This window comes from Panthera tigris, chromosome B4 (genome assembly GCF_018350195.1).
Source record: "Panthera tigris isolate Pti1 chromosome B4, P.tigris_Pti1_mat1.1, whole genome shotgun sequence".
NCBI lineage: Eukaryota > Metazoa > Chordata > Mammalia > Carnivora > Felidae > Panthera > Panthera tigris.
This window is the reverse complement of record NC_056666.1, coordinates 40,935,608-40,958,639: the sequence shown is the minus strand read 5'-3', so window position 1 is coordinate 40,958,639 and position 23,032 is coordinate 40,935,608. Positions and strand designations below refer to the sequence as shown.

The following is a 23,032-nucleotide window of genomic DNA, read 5'->3' as shown; positions in this document are numbered from 1 at the left end:
CCTCACTTGCTCCTTTCTTAATGTCTTCCCATTTTCTTTTCCTACCACAGGCTTATTTTTAACCTCCACACAGACATTCTGCCTTCCTACCACCCTCTCACCTCTTCACGTTTTCTCCTTTGGTGTTCAGCCCAGGGACACAATGAAGGAAGGCAGAGACGTGCACAGAGCCCGAGCCCGAGCCCCTGTGACCTGTGCCTTCCTCATGCCTTTCTTCAGGCCTTTTTAGGGTCCTTCTGGGAGAATGTGACTACTCTTTCTTCTTACTGAGGCAGGAGAGTGGTTACCCAGAGGGCCTCAGCGTCTTGGCAGACCTCGGTGAGGGAGCTAGGGGAAAACAAGGGGGTAGGAGGTTGGTTTCAGTTGGGGTAACCCCATAAATGGTGGGGGGATGGGCCGGGACTCGGGACACTTGGGTTTCATCCTTGGTCTGGGTGGGGAGGGGGCTACAGCTGGCTAATCTTCAGGTGAAGAGGGGCTGGGGCAGGGCTAAGGACCAGCAGGAGCTTACCTGGCCATCTCTGGAGCCCCAGGAACAACAGTGTAAGAAGGAAGAGGCTGCTGGCCAAGAGGACTCCAAAGGCCGTTTTCTGCTCTGTAGGTTGAAAGCAGCATAGGCAGGAATTAGTAGGCAGGAATCCTTTCTGAGCCCAAGCCAGATCCCCAGCAAGAGGTACAAAGGAGGGAAGGAGGGAAGGAGAGGGAGAGACAGACAGACACCCTATCACTGGTGAAGGAGCTCATAGCGAGTGTTCTGCTTTTGCCCAGGAACTGGGCGCACTGTAGTATTCATACTTGTTCAAGATTGTCGGGTGTCCATGTGTTCCTCCACACGGGATTTCCTACCTCTTCCCACCCTGGGACATTTTTAATTGCTTCACGAGAGCGATTTAGATTAGATTAATTGTTGACAGGTAAACTGGAATTTTGCGACTAGCTGGGGAATGGTGTAAGCTGAGGCAAAACTCCCAGTTTTTGGGAAACTTGGCAGTCTGGTCAGCCACCAAATGATGCCCAGTGTTCCTGGATGTTTGCATCTCTTGTTGAAAACCTTTCAATGACATTCTGTGACTTCAGCATGAAATTCCAGCTCGAAGGCCCATTGTGATCTACCCACTAATAGCCAGAGAGGGTTGAAGGCTGTAGGGGAGCCCATTTTTCATATTTTCTTTTTTACCATTTACGAGGTAGGTGACTTTGGGCAAATTTCTTAACATCTGTAAGTGCCAGTTTGCTCAACAGTAAAATGGGAGTTGTGATAATACATGTAATCGTACAGCTGAGTGCTTGATTCATGTAAATGCTCAATAAATGTAGTTACTTTCAAGCTTTAGAGCCACTTCTTTCTTTTCCCACACACCCTTGGCTCTAGCTGTGCAGTTCCCACATTTTCCTTAGACTTATAATTTGGCCGTCAGATGCGCCCTTTTTCCCATCTTAGCTGTTCCCTTCCCGCTGAGCTAGCTAGCTTGGCTTGAATGTCTCCTCCAGGCTGTCCTCTGTGACTGCCTAGTCAGTCCCTCCAACCTGACTAAGCGCCTTGAGGGCAGGAACAATTCACCCTTGATCTCCCACTGTCAGTACATCGCCTGGTACCCTGGAACCTGGGGTGTAATGATGCATCTCGGCATGTGGTGGCAGCTATGGAGGCTGCCACCTTGGGAAAGGAGGCAAGGCTGAACAAAGTGCTGAGGGAAGCAGAACAAGGCCAAAGATGAGCTGGGAGCAGGCGAGCCATGAGCCCAAGTATGGAGGTGGGGAAAAGAGGGCACTCCTAGTACCTGGTGGGGCAACCCAGGCGGTGGACCTAAGGGGCTCCTCCAGGGAGATGTGGGTGACCTGGCAGGTGTAAGTGGTGCCTTCAGGGCCAGGTTCTGCCTTCAAGAAGGAGGAGACGCTGTAGGTGCCCGCTGTGCTTTGCCGGAGGCTGGAGAAGGAGGCCCCAGAGACGGGGACTGGGGCTCCACCTGGCTCTTCTCGGATCCACGTCACAGTCATGTCCAGAGGATAATAGCCAGCGATGTTGCAGATGAGGGTGGGTGGCAGCGCTTTGTTTGTCAAGCTTAGTTGTACTTTGGGGGAAGCTGGAAGAAAGAACGAGGAATCAGATTCCAGAGGGATCCAGCCGGACAGCAGAGTTGCCCAAAGCATTCTCTTCCTGCTGGGAGTGAGAGCGGGTTGTGGGAGCTCAGTGGAGTGCCAAGGGGGCTGTAATGGGTCCACCCTAGATGCGGGCCAGGAGGGGTGCGCCTTCCACAGGTAATTGAAAAGCAATAGGAAAACCAACGAAAGGTTGGCTTCTTATTGTCACTATAAGCTGGCGATTTTAAAGGACGTCAGTGATGAAATACTCCTGCCAGTCAGACAGCCCCTCCATGGTTTGCCGCTGCTCCTTCTTAGGATGTGCTCCAGAGGATGGAGGTACTTGGAGACAGCCAGCCAGGGCAGGGCAGCAGGCTCCTGGGCTGGGAAATTGCGTACTGGAATTATCCTGGAGTCTGACAGAGAACAGTCTGCACTTCTAGGATGGAGATGGCAGTTAGGTTGTGGCCATTCAGCCTGCTTCTCAGAAAATTGCCCTTGTGTTGGATGCTGTCCTGGAAAACACCTCCATAGGCATATCCCTTCCCCTCTCCTTGGAGAACCGAAAATGACCTCACCTTGGACGTGGAGCTGGACGATCTGTTGGGCTTGGTACAGAGAGGTGGTGATCTGGCAAATGTAGGTCCCCTCGTCCTTCAGGGTGAGGCTAGGCAGGGTGAGGGAGGCATCCCCGGCCAGGAGTAGCTGCTCTGACTCCAGGGAGGCACCCTCCCGCTTGGCCTGCCGCTGCCCTGTGGTCCAGCTGTATACCAGCTGGCCGTGGCCCTTATGTTGCAGCCGCCACTCCACGCCAGTCAGGTCTAAGCCCGGGGCCACGGAGAAGCCACAGTGCAGGGAGGCTGAGGACCCCAGCAGGAAATTCAGCAATGGGGTCTGTGTTGTCACTTGGAGCTCCACTATAGTGAGAAAAAGAAGGGTGACTGTGGGCTACTTCCTCCTCGAGTCCACCTGATCGCTAAGCTGTGGGCATGTTGTGGGCGTATGCCTGTCCCTGCCTCCTTCCTGGACATTTCCCATCAGGTGCAACCACAAAATGGGGCACGTGGGTGGCACAGTTAGGCATCTGACCCTGGATCATGGCTCAGGTCATGATCTCACAGTTCATGAGTTCAAGCCCCACGTTGGGTTCTGCACTGATGGTGTGGAGCCTGCTCGGGATTCTGTCTCTCCTTCTCTCTGCCCCTCCCCTGCTTGTGCTCTCTCTCTCTCTCTCAAAATAAATAAATTAAAAAAAAAAAAAAAGATGGAACCACAAAGAAATGGTGCTGTGGAAAAGCAGCATGGCACACATGGTAATCCTAACTATTTTGGAGTCACTTACCCCCGGATAATCTGACGAAAGCTATGGACTTCCCACCAGAAAATTACACATGCAAAATTATGTGTTGCCATTGACCCTCAGGTAAGACCACTGGAATAGCAGCAAAAGCTTTGGAACCCTGCTTCTTCCACTTACTAGCTCTGTGACCTTAGGCAAGGCAGTAAGGGTTGCCAAGGTCATCTGCTTAAGGCAAAGCTGCTGCGAAGACTAAATAGGAATAAGAGATTTAAAAAGCACCCAGTGGTAGTATTTGTGCCAAACATGCTGAAGCTGAATCTAATGAGGAAAACAATCAGACACATCCAAATGGTGGGATACTCTACAAGACAGCAGGCCTGGACTCTTCAAAATGTCAATGCTAGGAAAAGACTGTTCTGGAGTAAAGGAGGCTAAAGGCACAGGACAACTGAATGCATGACCCTTGTTTGAATCCTGGACTTAAAACAAAAACAAACTAGAACAGTAGTGGGACCACTGGAGAAATTTGAACTTGGACTCTATATTGACAGTACTATTGCATCAATTTTAAAATTTCTTAAGTCTGGCGGCACCTGGGTGTCTCAGTCGGTTAAGCGTCTTGACTTCGGCTCAGGTCATGATCTCACGGTTCATGAGTTCAAGCCCCACGTCCAACTGTGCACTGACGGTATGGAGCCTGCTTGGGATTCTCTCTCTGCCCTTTCCCACTTGTATGTGCGCACATGCGCCCATTCTCCCTCTCTCTCAAAATAAATAAATGAACATTAAAGAACATTTCTTAAGTCTAATGCTCAGTGGTGTACCAAGTAATGGTAGGAATGGACTGCCTTGGCAGGGAGGAGTGTTTTATCACTGATAGTGTTCAAGATTGTCAATATGGTGGTGATGTAATGGTGAGAATATGTTCTTAAAGTCTTTACACACTGTACTCCCTTATTGCCTGCACCACCCTAGACTGCTCCCCACCTTGGTTTGCTGCCAAGGTGATGGTTTTGTGATTATGAAAGAATATCCTTGTTTTTGGTTATAAACTTTGTGTTATGAGCCAATACATGACATACATGGAAACATTTGGGGTGAAGTGTTGGAATGTCTGCAATTTACTTTCAGTTCAGGGGGGGATACCTATCCTTTCATCTATCAAGAGAGAGAATGCGGCAAGACATTAATAATTGGTTGATACAGGGGCATCTGGGTGGCTCAGTAGGCTAAGCTACCAACTTCGGCTCAGGTCATGATCTCATGGCAGGTGAGTTCGAGCCCCGTGTCGGGATCTGTGCTGACAGCTCGGAGCCTGGAGCCTGCTTCGGATTCTGTGTCTCCCTCTCTGTCTGCCCCTCCCCTGCTCGTGCTCTATCTCTCTTTCCTTCAAAAATAAATAAACATTAAAAAATAATTGGGTGAATGGTATACAGGTGCTCATTACATTATTCTTTTACCTTTTTGTAGGTTTGAAATATCCCTACAAAAGGAAGTAAGACGGGGGGGAATACCTCCCCCAAAGGGGGAATACCCTAGCATGGCTTAGGTATTCCCCCTAAGCCATGCTAGGACTATGGCTGACACTGGACAGACATGAGAACCCCTCTTTTCTGCTGTGGCAGGGTAAAGTTAGGTTGAGTCTTCTGGGGCTTTCTAAGGATAAGAGGCTAGCCCCCTAATCTCTGGACTTGGTTGTCCTCTTTTTAGAGGCAAAATACTGGATTTGAGGAGCTCTGGAGAAGCCTATCATCATGTTCTCAATTTCCTGTGTCCTCTGGGATGTGCCAGGTTGGAAAGGGCAAGAACCAGGTTTTGCTAATAAGAGTTAATGAACAAATCCTGCATGTGCGTCGCTCTAATCATCTTGAAGCACCAGAACAGTCTGGCTTTCACCGCGATACAACTGGTGCTTGGTTTAATAAGACTGCTATGGACAGCGTACGTGAACAGAGCCTCGCATGTCATTTCCTCACACAAGGGAGGTGAAAATGATCTCAGTCCAATCCTTTGGGTCTTTAGGAGAAAGGACTGAGGCTAGGGGACACCCTGAGATGACTGATGTGGATGGAAGTGTACTTATTCCCTTCCTTCTTCTAGTCCCCCATAAGCTGCCTACTTGAAAAAACCCACAACTTTATTTCTGCTACTTTTAATTTTCTCACCTGCAGTCTGCACCATCCCCTGGGGGCTCAGGGGCAGCTTCAGTGTGGGGTGCAAAACAGCCCCATTCTCAGCATCCCTGAGAACCTTCATCACCATGGAGACACTAGGTCCCCCTCCGGGTACCTGCACGTTGGCAATGAACGAAGCTTTCTTCTCAGTGGCCTGGAGGAGATAGTGGGAGATCTCACAGGATACCTCCTTCCCGTTGCAGTCAGCATGGAGTAAGGCCTCGGCTTGAGGAATCTGTACCAAGTTCACTGGGGGAGAAGGGCAGCACAGAGGTCTAGTTGGATTGAGAACACCTGGGTCCATGGGAAACAGGTGCGGTGGGTGTCCTCAGGAACTGCGCCGTCCCAGCGGAGGGAGCCCAGAAAGATTGAGACATAGGGTGGAGGGCTCTTACCTGAGGCCTCAAAGGTAACAGGTGGGTTGTCTTTGGCCAGTGTGCCCCCTTGGAAATCAGTGAAGGCTTCCAGGGAGCCATCATCCAGCACTGGTACCTGCCTCAGCACGAGCAAGGCCTCCACCGTGGTCCTACTGCTGGCAAGACTTCCAGGGTGCCTGTCTTCCTCCACCAGGAAGCAGTCTAGGACCACATCCACCTCCCGCCACTGCCTTTCTTCTGCAGGTTAAAGACAGGAGTGAGCACCCTCTTGCCCAGAGAGTTGCTTCTGTACTCGCCTCGCACCCCAACTGTGGAGTCATCAAGGAAGGTGTAGAAGTTGTCATCCAGGGTCCTAGCTGTCTCTGTGTCCTTCTCTCGTCACCCCCAAACCAGCTTTCTGGGAAGCACCTGCTAGTCCAGGCACATACCTGGTATGAATTGAAGTCCTGATTTACATTGCTCAGGAGAGTTTATGTTTTTATTCTCATTACAACTGCCAGCCAAAAAACTCCCTCTTCAGTCAAAGGAATTCTCGGCAAAAGCACATAAATGAGCAAAATTGCCACTGGGAGAGGAGACAGGCCGCCCGTGTGGCGAGGGGAGTTGGCACAATTTCCCAGCCAGCCCACTGGGTCTACTCAGCTTTCTGCGGTTACAGGTGGCCTGCCCCTCCCCCACCTCCAGGGCACATCTCCCGGGGATTTCCCAGCTTTCCGCTTGGGAAGGTGTCTGCTCCCAGGCAGTGCCCTCTCCACTAGGCCCCCCACCGCATCCCCCAGGAGGCCTCTCTTCCTTTGCCCTTTCCCACAGGCTGCGGCCTCCTCCCCAACACCATTGGTTCCTTATTTTGCCAGCCTTTCTCCTGTTGGGCTTAGGAGGCTGCTGGAAGCCGTCCCCCTCCCCCCACCCCCTTCCCCTTCTGGAATCTCGGGGTGGGTGGGTCCCTGGTGCGCCCTGGGTCCAACACCCCCACCCTCCTCTTCCCTCCCCCTCCCCCCCCTCCGGCCGGCGCTCCCCGCTCACCTGGGTCTGCCGCCACTCGGGACAGGGCCAGGCAGAGCAGCAGGCACCAGCCCTGCCCCGCGCCCATGGGGGCTGCGCTGCCACCCCTCCCGCCCCGCCGTCCTTCCCCACTGCTCCGGCGGGCGCGTCCCGGCTGGAGAAGAGGGGGCTCTCCGAACCACCCTTTCTGGCCTGTAGCTTTCTCTCCAGCCCTTGGCCTCCTCCTCTTTCGCTTTCACTTCGAGTGTCACCGCGGCTGCTTCTGCCTGGGAGAGTGAAACCACTAACTAGGCGCGCGTGCCAGCGTCGTGATCACGGTTCTCCTTTCTTCCCCCGCCTCCCTCAAATCCTCTCGTTCTGTCAAGACCTGACTTCAACGGCATGCACCCTTGGAACCCCCCACCCAAGAGAGCGGAGCCGAAGTAAGGGAGGGGGTGGGGGGAGGCAGAGACCGAAGCCAGAAGCAGGATCCCCAGGAGCCTGGGAACCTTTCTTCATTTTCGGTTGGTGCCACACCCCCTGGCGGTCCTCCTTCGGCGACTGGGGCGGGCCCCTAGCACCAGCCTGCCCAGGAGAGAGCTCCTCCTTCAGATCCCGGATCTGGGAGTGGCTGGCGCCCAGAGATTGAATTTCAGAGCGCGCGCGGAGAGCATCGGTGTGTGGCTGGCCGTCACTTTATTTTGCCGAATTTCTACGTCAGTGATACAGCACGTGGGGGTTCGTAGGCAGAAGTGTGTTTTCCAGCTAGGGCCTCAGCCCTCCAGTGCAGCGCAGGGGCGAAGCCGGCTGAGCCAGGGCACACTCGGGCTCCTGTGACCCACCCTCCACCGCATCCCCTCGTGTCCTTGTCACTGCCAGTCTCCAAAAGGCACGTTCTCAAGTCTGCACACAGGAAAGGGTCCTGATAAGAGGATGGTACTGAAACCGGGGGTGCCAGGTCTCATTCGGCTCATCGGCCTGGGTGGCCTATGGGGTGGGACTGAGGCTGGGATTTTATTGTAGTGATGACCTCCCCACCCCCCAAGGCGAGCACGCTCAGGGGTAGGAAGCAGGCTCTGGTTTTCGGTAGTCTTCCTGAATGGGGATGGCGCCCCCCTCTTCCTCCCTGGGGCAGCTGTAAGGACAAGGCTCTGCAGGTATCACTGGACTTTCTTCTTTGTCTGCAGGAGGAGAATCAGAGGCAGTAAAGGTGGGGGGTGGTGAAAGGAGGGTTAGCTTGGGGGAGGCTGTCAGGGGGTGCCGACAAAGAGGCGAGAGAGAAGGCGGGAGCAAGGGTTGGTAAAGATGGTGCGAGGGAGGCTTCCGAGAGGTTCCAGGCATGGGTGGTGGGGCTAAGGAAGTAGGGTGGGGTGCAGGGACAGGACTGGAGACCTGCATTTTGTCTCTTACTTAGTCCATTTTTTCTTTGTTGATGGAGGCACAGGGCTCCGACCATGGTGAAAGCAAGAAACATTCCAGAGAGGACCACAAAGATGCGGATGCAGTCTGTGCTGCACAGGGACCTTTGGGCTGTGGTAGACAGGGGCCACACAAGTGTTTTGGGGGAGGGCCTAGGTCTCGACTCTCCTCAGCCCAGGCCTCCTGTTACCCATCTGCCATCTCTCTCTCACCCTGATCCCCACTGCTACCATTGGACTAAGTCCTTTCCTAATCCTTAGATTCTGCTTCTCCTACTTCTTACTCCTACTCCAGGAGCTTTCTGGCTGACTTCCCTCTCTTGTATGCATTCTCTCTGGGGGTGGAGAATGGGGAGGAAACTCACGTGGTCCGTGGGTAGAGAGAGCTGGAGCAGGCAGCCACCTGAAATCAGCTAGAGTTTGCACCTGCCGGACTGTCCCGGCCTCTGGCATCTCTAGAAAAAGAGACAGGGTGAGCAGCAGCAGGGCACCTCCTAGGGCACAAGCCTGGGCTGAATGAAGGCCTGAGGCCTAAGAGGCGCTGGGTGAAATGGGAAGGCTGACCAGCTGGCCAGGCAACTTATGTGGGGAGGGTGCTGGTTGGGGGCGGGGGTGACCCTTATCCCTGTGACTGGACAAAGTGTTGCCTGGAACTTACTTTTGGCGTAAGGTAAGTGGGTGGGTTGTGGGTGTGGGCCTGGGGCCTGAGATGGACGAGGTGTCAGTGAGGGGTTTGAAGGAGGATCACACTCGGTACACTCCTTGTCCCTGCACTGCCAGCCCTTGGGACAGGCACACTCTGCATTGGCGGTGAGGGTGCAGTTTCGAATGAGGAGACCTGGGGACAGAGGAGGGCAGGAGGAACACGAGAAGCTCAGGCCTCAGAGACCTGCAAGGCGCGCTCGCTAAATCCTATCTTGAGCTGCCGTCCCATACCCGGCTCCCGGAACTCCTGCCCCATCTACACAAGGGCCTGCCCCTCCCTCGCTGTCACCTAGTGCCTCTACCTTTATTACTATTGCCATGAAAGGAAAAATTTAGACCTTTTAGAAAATTCATGCTTCGGAAATGCAAACTGGAAAAAGTAGAAACAGCTTGCATGATTTTCTCTCTTATTCACTGATACTTTTATAACTTCTTGAAGTGTAATTTACTTACAGAGAGGTACACTGATCAGAAGCATCAAGCTTGAGAATTGCTACAAATTGGACCCATAGACAAGAGAAGCAGTGTTCCTTTCTAGTCACTACCTCCTCCCACCCACACATAACCACCATCTAGCCTGACTTCCTAACACTGCGAGTTCATTTTGCAATACATTTGTGTAGTCATGCGTGTGTGCTTACTTGTATCAGGCACTCTTATTCAATCTTTGTGAAATTCATCCACATTGTAACCATAGGCTATTCCTTCTCCTGCTGTATAGTATTCCACTGTATGAATTTCCCATGATTCAGTTATCTATTCTACTGCAAATGGCACGTGGGTAGTGTCCAGTTTTTAAGCAATCAGGAATAGTGCTGCTATGGTCCCTGATAGGTTTTTATTTTTTAATTTGTTTTTAAATGTTCATTTTTGAGAGGGGGGAGGGGCAAAAAGAGAGGGAGAGAGAGAATCTCAAGCAGGCTCTGAGCTGGCAGTGCAGAGCCCGATGCGGGCTCAAACCCACAAACCATGAGATCATGACCTGAGCTGAAATCAAGAGTTGGACACTTAAGCAACTGAGCCACCCAGGTGGCCCCCTGATAGGTTTTTAACTTTACTAGAGATTTACTTCATTACTAACACACTTTGCCTTTAAAAAAAATTTTTTTTTAAATGTTTATTTATTTTTGAGAGACAGAGACACAGAGTGCAAACAGAGGAGGGCAGAGAGAGGGAGACACAGAATCTGAAGCTGGCTCCAGGCTCTGAGCTGTCAGCACAGAGCCCGATGCAGGGCTCAAACCCACAAACCGTGAGATCATGACCTGAGCTGAAGTCGGACACTCAACCGACTGAGCCACCCAGGTGCTCCTACTTTGCCTTTTAAATAGAAATGTTATTCAAGTGTAGAGGTTGGGTGCTGAATGACTGCCAATAAATTATACTAGAGGAGGAGGATGTGAGGGGTTCTAGTCTGGGTTGGACTCACAGGTGGTTGGGGTTAAGAAGAGGAGGGTGATTCTGGGGAAGGCATTGGCACCGGACGTGGGCCAGGTTTGCCCATGGACTGGTGGGACCTTAGGACAGTGCACTCATGGGGAACCAGGGAGAAGAGCCCCCACAGGCAAGGAGGGGTGCAGAAAGGAAGGCTGGCAGATGTCGAAGATGCCTACTAGTACTCTAATATTCCTTTAGCATGTGCTTTTTGTGAGGAAAGGGAGAGGGACACAAATTCCTTCTTCCCATCCTTAGGCCCCTAGGGCTGCTTCTTTCTGAATTTTGACTCGTAGTTGCTACTAGAATTTGGTTTCCTTGTGGCTTACCAAGAATTGTGAGCCAGCCTGGACAAGGATCTGCAAGAAGAGAACAGTGATAGGGGAGAGGAGAAGAGGTAGGCAAAGGCGAGGAAGATCACCTCAGACCCAGGAGGGGGTGGGCAGGAGGGTATCTGCCCAAAGGCAAGAGAAGGGTTAAGGAGGGGGCTGAGCTTGGTTACAATGGAAGGCGTGCCATTGTTTTTAGTGATGAGTATCCAGAGACCTGGGAGTTCTTTTCACCTTGTATAACCTGTGCCCCAAATTCCAGGCGAATTTCAAGCACTTTTCCATTTTACCCATGGGAATACTGAGGTCCAGAGGGGGCCAAAGTCATTCAGCCTCACCCCTGGCCACCGTCACCTGGAGTCCCTCAGCCAATTGCTGCCTGAGAGTTTTGGGGCCTATGGGCTGAGTCTGAATCGCCTGGTCTGGAACACAGCAAAGGGAGTTCAGGCTGGTTCAGTATTGGGAAAAGGCCTTTTGGCGGGGCCTGCAGAATGAGTGGGTGGACTTTGACTAAAATAATTCCAGGGGTGCCTGTGTGGTTAAGTCGGTTGGGCATCCTGCTCTTGGTGTTGGCTCCAGTCATGATCTCACAGTTCCTGAGATCAAGCCCTGAGTAGGGCTCCGTGCTGAACATGGAGCCTGGTTGGGATTCTCTCTCTCCCACTCTCTCTGCCCCTGCCCTGCTCGTGTTCACTCTCTCTCTCTCTCAAAATAAATAAACATCAAAAATAAATAAATAATTCCAACCCTGCTGGGGTTGCTGACAAGAAGAGAAAAGCATCCATTAATATATTTTTAAGTTGAGTGGACTGAGGAATACTTCTTGTGTATTTGAGATGTTGTGTTTTTTTTTGACTTATTTGCAATGGCAAACCTTTTTTCGTTTGTTTTTATTTTTATTTTTTAATATTTACTTATTTTGAGAGAGAGAAAAAAAGAGAGGGGGAAGACCAGAGAAAGAGAGAGGGAGAGAGAATCCCAAGCAGGCTCCGTGCTGTCAGTGCAAAGCCCGATGTGGGGCTAGAACCCACGAACTGTGAGATCATGACCTGAGCTGAAGTTGGATGTGCAACTGACTGAGCCACCCAGGTGCCCCAAGGGACCACTTTAAAGTCTGCTGCTCTATCTGGGCTGGCACACAGATTCTGAAATTCTAGCTAAGATGCAGAAATAATAAAAGAATTCACATCAGCTGCACATGTTACTTCTTCATTTAAAAAAGATAAAATTACTGGGGTGCCTGGGTGGCTCAGTCAGTTAAGCATCCGACTTCAGCCCAGGTCATGATCCTGCGCTTCGTGGGTTTGAGTCCCACGTCAGGCTCTGTGCTGACAGCTCGGATGGAGCTTAGAGCCTGGAGCCTGCTTCAGATTCTGTCTCCCTCTCTCTCTCTCTGCCCCTCCCCTGTTTGCACTCTGTCTCTCTGTCTCCCAAAAATAAATAAACATTAAAAAAATTTTTTAAAGATAAAATTACAAAATAAACCAGAAATATAGGCCACATACATATTCATTTTCCTAAATTGGCTGTTGTGCAAAAAAAAAAAAAAAAAAAAAAAAAAAAAAGAAAGGATGTTACTCGACTGGCTGGTATTGTTATTTCCGTAGGGGCACCTGGGTGGCTCAGTCAGTTGAGCCTTCAGCTCTTGATTTTGGCTCAGACCATGATCTCATGGTTTGTGAGATTGAGCCCTGAGTTGGGCTCCGTACTGACAGCTTGGAGCTTGCTTGGGATTCTCTCTTTCCCTCTCTCTCTCTCTGCCCCTCCCCTGCACTCTCTCTCTCTCTCTCTCAAAATAAATAAAAATAAATATTAAAAAAAAAGAAAGGGGGTGCTTGGATGACTCAGTTGGTTAAGGGTTTGACTCTTGATTTTAGCTCAGGTCATGATCTCACAGTTCGTGAGTTCAAGCCCCACATTGGGCTCTGTGCTGACTGTGGAGCCTGCTTGGGATTCTCTCTCTCCCTCTCTCTGCCTCTCCTCTGTTCTCTCTCTCTCTCAAATAAATACAGAAAGAAAGAAAGAAAGAAAGAAAGAAAGAAAGAAAGAAAGAAAGAAAGAAAGATGTACTCCAAGTTCCAAATGAATGTGCACTTCAGACACAGCCAATTCATCAATGGGGGTTTGCTCACCTGAAATCTGGGACCTAGGACCTCCTCCCTTTTTTTTCACTTCCCCCTTTATATTGTCATGATCTGAGTTGTGCACCCATTCTCCGCAGCTCCCCAAATTCTGCTTACCCCATTCCCTGTAACGCTAGAGTTCTCTCCACATCAATGTGTGCCCTGCCCAGGGCACCCCATTTCCCAGCATTGGCTCCACTTGCAGTAGCCTTGAAGTGACAAGCTCTGACCTCCCTCCTCTTTGCTTCTCCATCCCCGGCTCTGCCACCTTGATCCCCCGGAGGTTTGCCCATCTCACCAGAGTTACAATGCCGACAACTCTCACAGTGGCGCCGGATGTGGTGGTCTGGTGAGAAGGAGGCCCCCAGTATGCATGGATCACACTGAGCAGCCTCTCCGTGTCTGTCACAGTCCTTCACCAGGAAAGTCCCTGTGAGCAGAGGTCCGGGTCAAGGCCCAAGGAAGGCCACTTCTCTGCCCTCTTCAAGGTGGTACCGGATTCCTCTCCTTGCTGGAACTCAGATGCGCTCTCCACTGCCCTTCACCCCAAACCCCTGGCAAGGGCTCCTCTCTTACCTGGCTTACACATCTGGCAGCACAGTTGTCCCTGGGCCCAGTAATGCTTCTCTGGACAGCACTGGGGGGCCAGGGTAGCCGAGAGCCCCGCCAGGGTCCCCAGAATCCACAGCCAGCAGGGGGGTGGCCGGGCCATGGCTCTTGCCCAGGGGAGCTCTTTCTGCACTCCAGCCACTGACCTCTGGGCTCTGCGGACCTGCTGCCCCCAGCTGGGTGCGGGCGCCTGCTCTCTGTACCTCCTGGGCAGCAGCTGTAGGTGCTCTTCGAGTTGCTGGTTTCAGGTGGCAAGCCAACCTCTGATGGCAGCTGAAGCTCTCTGGTGGCTGTTTTTTTTCTCAAAGCAGTGACTTCCACCCCCTCCCCCTTTTCCATGTGCTGGGTGCTGGGTGCTGGGTGTGGGGAGAGCATTAAAGGGCACGCTCTGTCAGAAGACTTGCTGCTCTTCAAAGGCATCCACCACCTCCAACACGCTGGCCTCTGTGCTCGCTAAGAACTTAACCCATTCGTGCTGTCCTCTTTTACCCAACGTTGAATGCGTGGGGCACTGACCTCTCCTATTCACGCACTTGTACACGTTATGCCCACATCACCCCCTGTTCACAGCTTACAAGCTCTTGATGGTTTAGAGGAGGAAGGGGAGCCTGAACTGAGTACAGGCCCACAAACCTTTATCTGAAACAGTTGGGGTCAGATAAGTTTCTGAACTCAGAATTTTTCAGACTTGGGGGAGAAGCTAGCACCACAAGATGCCTCATGGGGCCGGGGTAGCACTCACACTCAAGCACAACATTTCTGTAGCAAAACTATTGAATATTTAAACTAAGTGAGGGTTGGGGCACCTGGGAGGCTCAGTTGAGCAGTTGAGCAGCTGACTCTTGATTTTGGCTCGGGTCATGATCCCAGAGTCATGATCTCACGGTTGTGGGATCGAGCCCTGTGTCAGGCTCTGTGCTGGGGCATGGAGCCTGCCCAAGATTCTTTGTCTCTCTCTTCCTCTGCCCCTCTCCCCCGCTTTCTTTCTCTCTCTCTAAAAAATAAAAAAAAAAAATTAAGTGGGGATGGATAGGACTGTAACTAACCCTTGCATCAACCGAGGTCTGGTTTTATGGCCAAAAGACTGCTACAGAATTGTTCAGAACTGCAAACAAGGGATTTAAACCGGTTCCCTCTCTGCCGGACTCTGCAAGGAAATGACATGTGATCTCATCTAATCTTCCTGACAACCTGTGGGACGGGGATCACGCCTGTCCATTGGCCCTCCTTCCTCACCTTACTCGCATCTTTACCCTCCCTTCCCACCCCCACCTCCAGCTGTGTCCATCCCTGGTGTCCTGGAGCACCTGGGGCATTTCCCTTCCCAGCTTTGTCATGTGGGGTTAGACTCCTCTGGGTCTTAGACTCCTCCTTCCTCTGTCCTCCTAGAAAGGCTGATCTGGGGATGTTAGAGCTAGCTGGGCTTTTCCCTCTGAGTCCTGGGAACACATGGCTTATTTCTCCAGGCCACGTTTCATTCAGGGGCCTCGCAGTTGTTTTCCGCTCTGCCCATAAAATGTCACACTTCTGTGATCTCACTTGTTAGGTCTGTTCTCTCTCTCGCCCTGGTTTCCTTTCTCTTCATATTTTCCATCCTCGCGCCTTTCCCCAGCCCCCTCTTCTCTTCAAGAGGGTCCTCCCAAGTGGGAAGCCACGTATGAGTGTGATCTGAAGAATGACTTGTACCCAACCATCCTTTCCACTATCTGGCAGGGTGCCTGAATTCCCACCTCAGAGTGTGAACCGTGGGATCTGAGGCTTGTGCCGTCACTACCAGTCCTGCCGCTCCCCAGATTATGGTCACTGTCTTCACTGTGAATCTTAAACCTTGGTGGGCATGGGGAGGTGGGGGCCTGTGGGGATGGATGACCCCATGCAGGAACAATGGGCAGTTGGGACCTTTACAGAGAACTTACCCAAAAAGGAATTGGGGGCCCTGGGAGGACTGACTAGTCATGAGCTGCTCAGCCATGCGAGGGAGGACTCCGTGCTCTGAGCTAGGGCCCATCGTCCCCTCTCCGTGGGGGCAAGGGCAGGAGCAGGGTCTGCCTGGCTGTCCTGGAGTACCCTGGCCAGGAGGAGGAAAGCCAGCTTTCTCGACCTCACTTTCCTCTGGGCAAATGGAATGACCTCATCTCTTGCCTGCTGTGCTGTTTGCATCAATTTCTGGCGAGTCTTGGCCTTTCCTGGACTGGCTCCCTGGACAGTTCCTTCCTTTTGTCCACAGACCCTGTGAGTGCAACCCGCTGACCTCTCCTTCAGAATCTTCTACTACCACATTCTCTTTTGGGGTGCAGCTTCTCTCCACACCTGCTGGCACAGAGATACATATTCTCTTCTCAACATCTCCTTCCTTCTCTTGCATCTCCAGAGACAGGCCCACAGAAGACTTTTCTTTTGGTGATATTTGTTACTTTTTTTTTTTTTTTTTTTAAGTAGGCTCCATGCCCAGTGTGGGGCCTGAACTCATAACCCTGAGATCAAGAGTCACATGTTCTATCGACCGAGGCAGCCAGGCACCCCTGATTTTCATTACTTTTGAGGGCCTGACTAAACTCTCGATCTGGAGCAGTGACCATAGCCTGGATGTCAGCTGGGGCCACTCTCCTCCTCGACATCTAGGTAAGACACTGCTCAGCTTCCAAGCAGGGCAGGTCCTGGGCAGAGTGGGGAGGAGACAGGACTGTCTACTGGATAAATTTCAGTGGGTCAGCTGTTATGGTCACCTCTCGTTCCGACTCCTCTTTCAGCTAAAGTCCTGTTCCTGCTTCTGTGCGCCTGGCTGTTGCCTTACCTCTGCTCGCACAGGTTCCAAATTTGAGACACAGGGCTTTCTTGAATTTTCCAAACCAGCTATAAACAGAAGCTTGTTAGGTGTGGCAAAACTTTTACTGAAGGTTTTTTGTTTTTTTAAAAAGATTTTAAAAATGTTTATTTATTATTGAGAGACAGAGACACAGAGTGTGAGTGGGGCAGGGGCAGAGAGAGAGGGAGACACAGAATCTGAGTCAGGCTCCAGGCTCCCAGCTGTCAGCACAGAGCCCGACGTGGGGCTCGAACTCATGGTCTGTGAGATCATGACCTGAGACGAAGTCGGATGCTCAACCGACTGAGCCACCCAGGCGCCCAGAAGGTTTTTTTTTTTTTAATGTTTATTTTTGAGAGAGAGAGAGAGAGAGAGAGAGAGAGCATGAGAGCAAATGGGAGAGGGGCAGAGGGAGATGGGGACAGAGGATCTGAAGTGGGCTCTGTGCTGACAGCAAAGAGCCCAATGTGGGGCTTGAACTCATGAACTGTGAGATCATCACCTGAGCCAAAGTTGGACACTTAACCAAGTAAGCCACCTAGGCACCCCTGAAGGTTTATATATCATAAAGATACAACCTAAAATTGTATTTTGGATATTCTTGTTCTCAATGGTCCTTCCCACCCCAGAGATTAATCAGTGACCTTGCTACCTTACAAGGCGGTAAAGGCACTATCTTGCTGACACCGCCCCCACCCCACCCTGCCCTTTCTGTCACAGTCTGCCTTTCAGAAATGTTCTGTCTGGCAGCATACCTCATCTGTCTTCAGCTCCTAATCTCCAAATCAGTCTCGGCCCTTTATAAATCTATCAGTCAAAGTACTCACAGGAACAAATTCTCTCCAAGATCTTTCGTTAGAAAGAAGTTCTGTTACATTACATAGGCATCAGAAATCACTGATCCTGATCTTTAATATCCAAATGCCTTAGTTTTTCTAGCCTTCTTTGTCCCCCATTCCATTCCTTTGTCCTCCATTCCTGCCTTTCTTTGATGACGCCACCCCCTCCTTTCCCCCCCGACCCACCACTTTAGGTCCTCCTTCCCAGCCACTCTTTGAGAGACCACGTAGCCAAGTGGGCAGCACAGTGGGGTGCACTCACTTTCCACTTCTATAATTTGCATTCTTGGGACTCCTCAGTCAAAGGGGACCAAGCATTTGTGGGCATTTCTTCCAACCTCTGACCACTTTTCAGTTTCTCATCTCCAGCTCCTAGCATCTCCTGGCACTTAAGTGAGTGTTACTTGCTGAGTATTAGATGGTCCATCCTCAGCTATATTCCTTGACAGTTCTATCCACAAGTATAAGTTTGAAATTTCAGGGGGCCTGAGGGCACATTGACCTCCCAAATTCCACTCTTCTCTCAACAAGAATTTTTTGCACATACATTCTATGCCAGGTAATGGATCACAAAGATGAAACAACCAAACAAACAAACATGTGGTTTCTGCCCTCATGTAATTGACACACCAGTGACAGAATCAGAAATTGACCAAATAATCTCAAAGACAAATGTAAAATTTTTATTTTTATTTTATTTTTAACATTTATTTATCTTTGAGATAGAGAGAGGCAGAGCATGAACGGGGGAGGGTCAGAGAGAGGGAGACACAGAATCTGAAACAGGCTCCAGGCTCTGAGCTGTCAGCACAGAGCCCGACGCGGGGCTCGAACTCACGGACCGCGAGATCATGACCTGAGCCGAAGTCGGCCACTTAACTGACTGAGCCACCCAGGCTCCCCTAAAATTTTTAGTAAAGGCCATTACTGCAGCACCATGAAGGGGAGAGATAGGGAGCAATACAGATGCGTGTCCCTTACGGGGTGAGGAATGCTTCAGCCAGGAAGTATGTGGGGTCTGCAAGCTCTCCACCTTCCTGAGAACTGTTTCTTCCTTTGGTTTAGGTTTCTAGACACCGCCCTATTTTTTTTTTTTGGCCACTTCTCTTCTTAAGCCATAATAGTTTTCCTTCTATACAGATGATATAAAATAGGGATGATCTGGTCCTTGAAGTCTTGGTAGAATGTGCGTGTGTGTGTATTTTGAGTGTGAGTTTTTCACTGCTGATTTAATTCAGGTTTTCAATTTCTTCTAAGTCAGTTTGTTGTTTTATATTTTTCTGGGAGATTATCTATTTAATCTCTTTTAGATTTATGGGTGGAAATGTTTAAAATCACCACTAGGTCTACAGTTATTTTCATTTCTATTATTGTTTACTTATAATTTCCTCATTTTTTTCTTGATATTTGCAAGAAATATATCTAATTATTAATTGCTTCAAAGAACCAATTCATTTTGATTTCATTGTGTTTTTCCATTATTTCTTTGTTTTCTTTGTTACATTTTACTCTCTGGTGTATTTTTTTTTCTTTTAATTTTTTAATTTGTAATTTATTTAAAATGTTTATTTATTTTGAGAGACAGTGAACACACATGTGAACAGGGGAGGGGCAGAGAGAGAGGGAGAGAGAGAGAATCCCAAACAGGCTCTGTGCTGTCTGTAGAGATCCTGACGTGGGGCTCGGTCTCACGAACATGAGATCATGACCTGAGCCGAAATCAAGAGTTGGACACTTAACTGACTGAGCCACCTAGGCGTCCCTGGTGTTGCTTTTAAATTATTTCTTTCCTTTTACTTTATTTGGGTTTACTCTGCCATTCTTTTTCTAACTTCTTGAATTGGATGCTCAGTTCATTAATTAAAATTTTTCTTTTATAATGTTTGCATTTAAGGCTATAAATTTCCCTCTAGGAACTATTTTGGCTATGTTGAAGCAAGATTTTGTGAAAATAATAAAACATATTAAATCATAAGTTTGCTATATTGTGTTTTAATTATGTCAGTTTATTATTTTTTCCCATTGTTATTTATTTTTGAACTACATATTATTTATAAGTACATTTTAAAATTTCCACATCATTGGGGTGCCTGGTTGGTTAAATGCCTGACTCTTGATTTTGGCTCAGGTCATGATCTCATGGTTTTATGATTCGAGCCCCACGTTAGGCTCTGTGCTGACAGCACAGAGCCTGCTTGAGATTCTCCCTCTCTCTCTGCCCCTCCCCCAATCGCTCTCTCACTCTCTCGCTCTCTCAAAACAGATAAATAAACTTAAAAAAAAAAGTGTTAAAATTTCCACATCATTTCTTACATCATACACAAAAATAAACTTGAAATGGATTAAAGACCTAAATGTGAGACCTGAAACTGTAAAACTCTTAAAAGAAAGCCTAGGCAATAATCTCTTGGAGAACAACCTTAGCAACATATTTCGGCTATGTCTCCTTGGGGGTGGGGGACAAGAGCAAAAATAAGCTAACGAGGGATGCCTGGGTGGCTCAGTCTGTTGAGTGTCTGACTCTTGATTTCAACTCAGGTCATGATCCCAGGGTCATGGGATTGAGCCCTGTGTTGGGCTCTGAGCTGAGTGTGGAGCCTGCTTAAGATTCTCTCTTTCTCTCCCTTTGCTCCTCTTTCTCTCTCTCTCTCTCTCTCTCTCTCTCTCTTTCTCTCTCTCTCTTGCAAAACCAACAAAGAAACAAACTACTGGGGAAAAAAAAACTTGCACAGTAAAAGAAACCATCAGCAAAATGAAAAGGCAGCTATTGAATGGGAGAAGATATTTGCAAGTGATTTATCCAATCAGGGGTTGATATCCAAAATATATAAAGAACTTATAGAACTCAACACCAAAAAATCCAAATAATCTGATTTTAAAATGGGAAGAGGACCTGATTACACATGTTTCCAAAGAAGGCCAACAGGCACATGAAAAGATGCTCAACATCACCAATCATCAGGGAAATGCAAATCAAAACCATGATGAGATATCACCTCACACCTGTCAAAATGGCTAGTATCAAAAAGACAAGAAATAACAAGTGTTGGTGAGGATGTGGAGAAGAGAATGCTCTTGCGCTCCCTTCCTTTAGGAAGGTAAATTGGTGCAACCACTCTGGAAAGTAGTATGGAGGTTCCCCAGAAAATTAAAAATGCAAGTACCATAGGATCCAGTAATTCCACTTTTGGGTGTTTACTCGAAGAAAAGAAAACACTAATTTGAAAACTTATATTCACTCTTATGTTTAATAGCAGCATTATTTGCAATAGCTAAGATATGGAAGCAGCTCAAGTGTCCAGCAATAGATGAATTAATAAGGAATATGTGAAATATATACAATGGAATATTACTCATCCATAAAAAGAATGATATCTTGCCATTTGCAACATGAAGAGACCTACAGGGATTATGCTAAATGAAATAAGTCAGGCAGAGAAGGATAAAAACCATAAAAAACAAACAGCGAACAGAAACAGACTTATAAATATGGAAAACAAACTGGTTGTTGCCAGAGGGGATGGGGGTGGAGGGATGAGGGAAATAGGTGAAGGGGATTAAAAGGTACAAATTTCCAGTTGCAATATAACTAAAAAATATAACTTACAAGAGACTAAAAGTGAAGCATACAGAGTATAGTCAATAATATTGCAATAACACCTAATGGGTGATAACTATATTTATGGTGGTGAGCATTGCATAATATATAGAATTAAAAAAATTTTCAGATCCTTTTGTAGTTCATAAGCATGATGATTGGGTGTGCATGCTTTTGTGTGACATGTGCCACCCTTAAACCTTGTTACGACGTCGGCACATTACCCGCCTGAAATTAAAAAAAAAAAAAAAATTCAGGGGAGCCTGGGTGGCTCAGTGGGTAAGCGTCTGACCACTCTTGATTTCAGCTCAGGTCATGGTCTCATGGTCGTAAGTTTGAGCCCTGCCTTTGGGCTCTATGCTCACAGCTCGGAGCCTGCTTCAGATCCTCTATCTCCCTCTCTCTGTCTCTCCCCTGCTCTCTTTTGCTCTGTCTCTCTCTCTCTCTGTGTCTCAAAAATAAACAAAAATTTAAAAAAATTAAAAAATTTCCAGATCAATGAGGTTTAAAATGTTTCCTTTTTATCAATGTTGGTTTTATTTCATTGTGGTCAGAGAATGTCAGCTGTATGTGTAATATGGTAGGCAGAATATTGGCCCTCCAAGGATATGTGTATCATTGGAACTGAGTATGTTGTATGGCAAAGGGGAATCAAAGTTGCAGTCAGAATCAAGATGGCTGATCAGTTGTCCCTGAGATGGGAAGATTATCCTGCACTATCCAGGTGGACCCATTACAACAGCAAGGGTCCTTATAAGTGGAAGAGGGAGGCAGAAGAGAGAATCAGAGGGGTGGCAGCAGGAGAAGGAGTCAGCCTGTTATTGCTGAGTTTGAAGATGGAAGAAGAGGGTCATGGGCTATGGAATGTGGAAGGCCTCCAGAAACTAGAAAGACCAAGGAAACTGATTCTCTCTGGAGCCCCCAGGGAGAATCGGGGAGCAATGCAGCCTGTTGACGCTTTGATTCATTTCCAACTTCTGACCTACAGAGCTCTGATAGTAAATTTGGATTCTTTTCAGCTAATCCAGTTTGTGGTAATTTGTTAGGGCAGCCATAGAAAACTAATACATATAGATCCTCTGGTTTGGGATTTAGTCTGTGGTCTAGGATGTAGCTATAAATGTCCCCATATGCACTAGAAAAAAAAAAGTATATTTCTAATTCAGTGGTCTCCAAACTTTTTGATTTTGTACTTCATCGATCAAATGATTTTGATCATGTATCCCCAAATGTATGCAATATTTTAAAGCAAATTATGATCATTATTCAAATACAAATTCTATGTAAGTATATGGACATTAAAAAAGATGGGACAAAATGGCATAAGTCACATATAAAAATACAAAAATGATGAGGTAAGTTGGGGATAACAATATTTAAAGATAATATATTTACTTATTTACAACATGAAGGATCCTTTTGCTTTCATTAACATAATATATAATGACATTTTATACAGTATAACAATATACTAGTAATAATATATTTAGTAAAAGCAATATGATTTAATATGCTTTATTATTTTCACAAAATATTGCTTCAACACTTTATATATAGCGACCAGTGGATCTGGGTCTAAGTTCAAATATTTGGTTTTAATGACTGATTTAGATGAAAAAGGCGCTCTAGGTTGGGTGTGTTTTCTTTTAATGTTTATTTTGTTTTGAGAGAGAGAGAGAGAGAGCATAAGTGGGGAAGGGGCAGAGAGAGAGGGAGACAGAGGATCCAAAGTGGGCTCTTGTGCTGACAGCAGAGAGCCTGATTCGGGGCTTGAACTCATGAACTGTGAGATCTTGACCTGAGCTGAAGTCAGATGCTCAACCAACTGAGCCACCCAGGTGCCCCAGTTGGGTGCGCTTTCTAATTTTGAATCACTGGCCTATCTTCAGCAACACTTTTTCTGTTGGGATACTTGGTGGCCCAGGTTGAGGGCATGTCCCTTCAAGGTGGTTTTGCAGGTGATTTTATCAGACATTCTAGGGAATAGTACTCACCAGAGACCAATTTATATGTTATTTTCTCAGAGGCAGAGGGGGTTTCTCAATCATGATCATATAAATTTGAACCCTCGACCTAGGTGATCACAGGCTTATAGTTGCAGATTTTCAAGATAATTTTTTCTCCACCCAAAAGGAAGACAGACAGAGGCAGGCAAGCTTCCTTGTGGAGGCTCTGTGTTATAGAGTGGGTCTTTCTAGATTTTTATTAAAGGTTTCTAGCTTTATGTGGGAGTGTGTCTTTTCCAATTTGGCCCTTG

The 23,032-nt window shown here is 48.3% G+C and overlaps 2 protein-coding genes and 1 non-coding gene across 5 annotated transcripts; 1 reads left to right on the top strand and 2 right to left on the bottom strand.

Moving 5' to 3' along the window:
- Positions 1 to 15: 15 nt before the first annotated feature.
- On the bottom strand, positions 16 to 7,039 carry TAPBPL (TAP binding protein like). The gene is made up of 7 exons (XM_015540842.2): positions 6,957 to 7,039; positions 5,952 to 6,170; positions 5,548 to 5,805; positions 2,661 to 2,999; positions 1,782 to 2,084; positions 512 to 595; positions 16 to 327 (listed from the first exon to the last, which is right to left on the bottom strand). The coding sequence occupies exons 1-7, from the start codon at positions 7,021 to 7,023 to the stop codon at positions 284 to 286; spliced, it is 1,314 nt and encodes a 437-aa protein (XP_015396328.2). The 5' UTR covers positions 7,024 to 7,039; the 3' UTR covers positions 16 to 283.
- On the bottom strand, positions 6,957 to 13,833 carry CD27 (CD27 molecule). Of its 3 annotated transcripts, XM_007089635.3 has the most exons (6): positions 13,500 to 13,831; positions 13,222 to 13,353; positions 8,991 to 9,170; positions 8,698 to 8,787; positions 8,325 to 8,444; positions 6,957 to 8,095 (listed from the first exon to the last, which is right to left on the bottom strand). In XM_007089635.3, the coding sequence occupies exons 1-6, from the start codon at positions 13,633 to 13,635 to the stop codon at positions 7,971 to 7,973; spliced, it is 783 nt and encodes a 260-aa protein (XP_007089697.1). In that variant the 5' UTR covers positions 13,636 to 13,831; the 3' UTR covers positions 6,957 to 7,970. The 3 variants fall into 3 exon arrangements, with proteins under 3 accessions (XP_007089697.1, XP_042847579.1, XP_042847578.1); XM_042991645.1 differs by lacking the exon at positions 13,222 to 13,353 and having other exon boundaries at positions 13,500 to 13,833; XM_042991644.1 differs by lacking the exon at positions 8,325 to 8,444 and having other exon boundaries at positions 13,500 to 13,832.
- Positions 13,834 to 20,905: 7,072 nt separating this feature from the next.
- On the top strand, positions 20,906 to 21,009 carry LOC122240685. The gene has a single exon (XR_006220456.1). It is a non-coding gene; the product is annotated as a small nucleolar RNA U13 (small nucleolar RNA).
- The last annotated feature ends 2,023 nt before the right edge of the window (positions 21,010 to 23,032 follow it).

Excerpts from the sequence above, each read along its gene's own strand:
- TAPBPL (XM_015540842.2), bottom strand. The coding sequence starts at position 7,023 with ATGGGCGCGGGGCAGGGCTGGTGCCTGCTGCTCTGCCTGGCCCTGTCC. Across the intron at positions 6,171-6,956 it reads CCGAGTGGCGGCAGACCCAG|AAGAAAGGCAGTGGCGGGAG; the intron begins GTGAGCGGGGAG and ends TTTAACCTGCAG. Across the intron at positions 3,000-5,547 it reads GGGGATGGTGCAGACTGCAG|TGGAGCTCCAAGTGACAACA; the intron begins GTGAGAAAATTA and ends TTCTCACTATAG.
- CD27 (XM_007089635.3), bottom strand. The coding sequence starts at position 13,635 with ATGGCCCGGCCACCCCCCTGCTGGCTGTGGATTCTGGGGACCCTGGCG. Across the intron at positions 13,354-13,499 it reads CTGCCAGATGTGTAAGCCAG|GGACTTTCCTGGTGAAGGAC; the intron begins GTAAGAGAGGAG and ends CTCTGCTCACAG. Across the intron at positions 9,171-13,221 it reads TTGTCGGCATTGTAACTCTG|GTCTCCTCATTCGAAACTGC; the intron begins GTGAGATGGGCA and ends CTCTGTCCCCAG.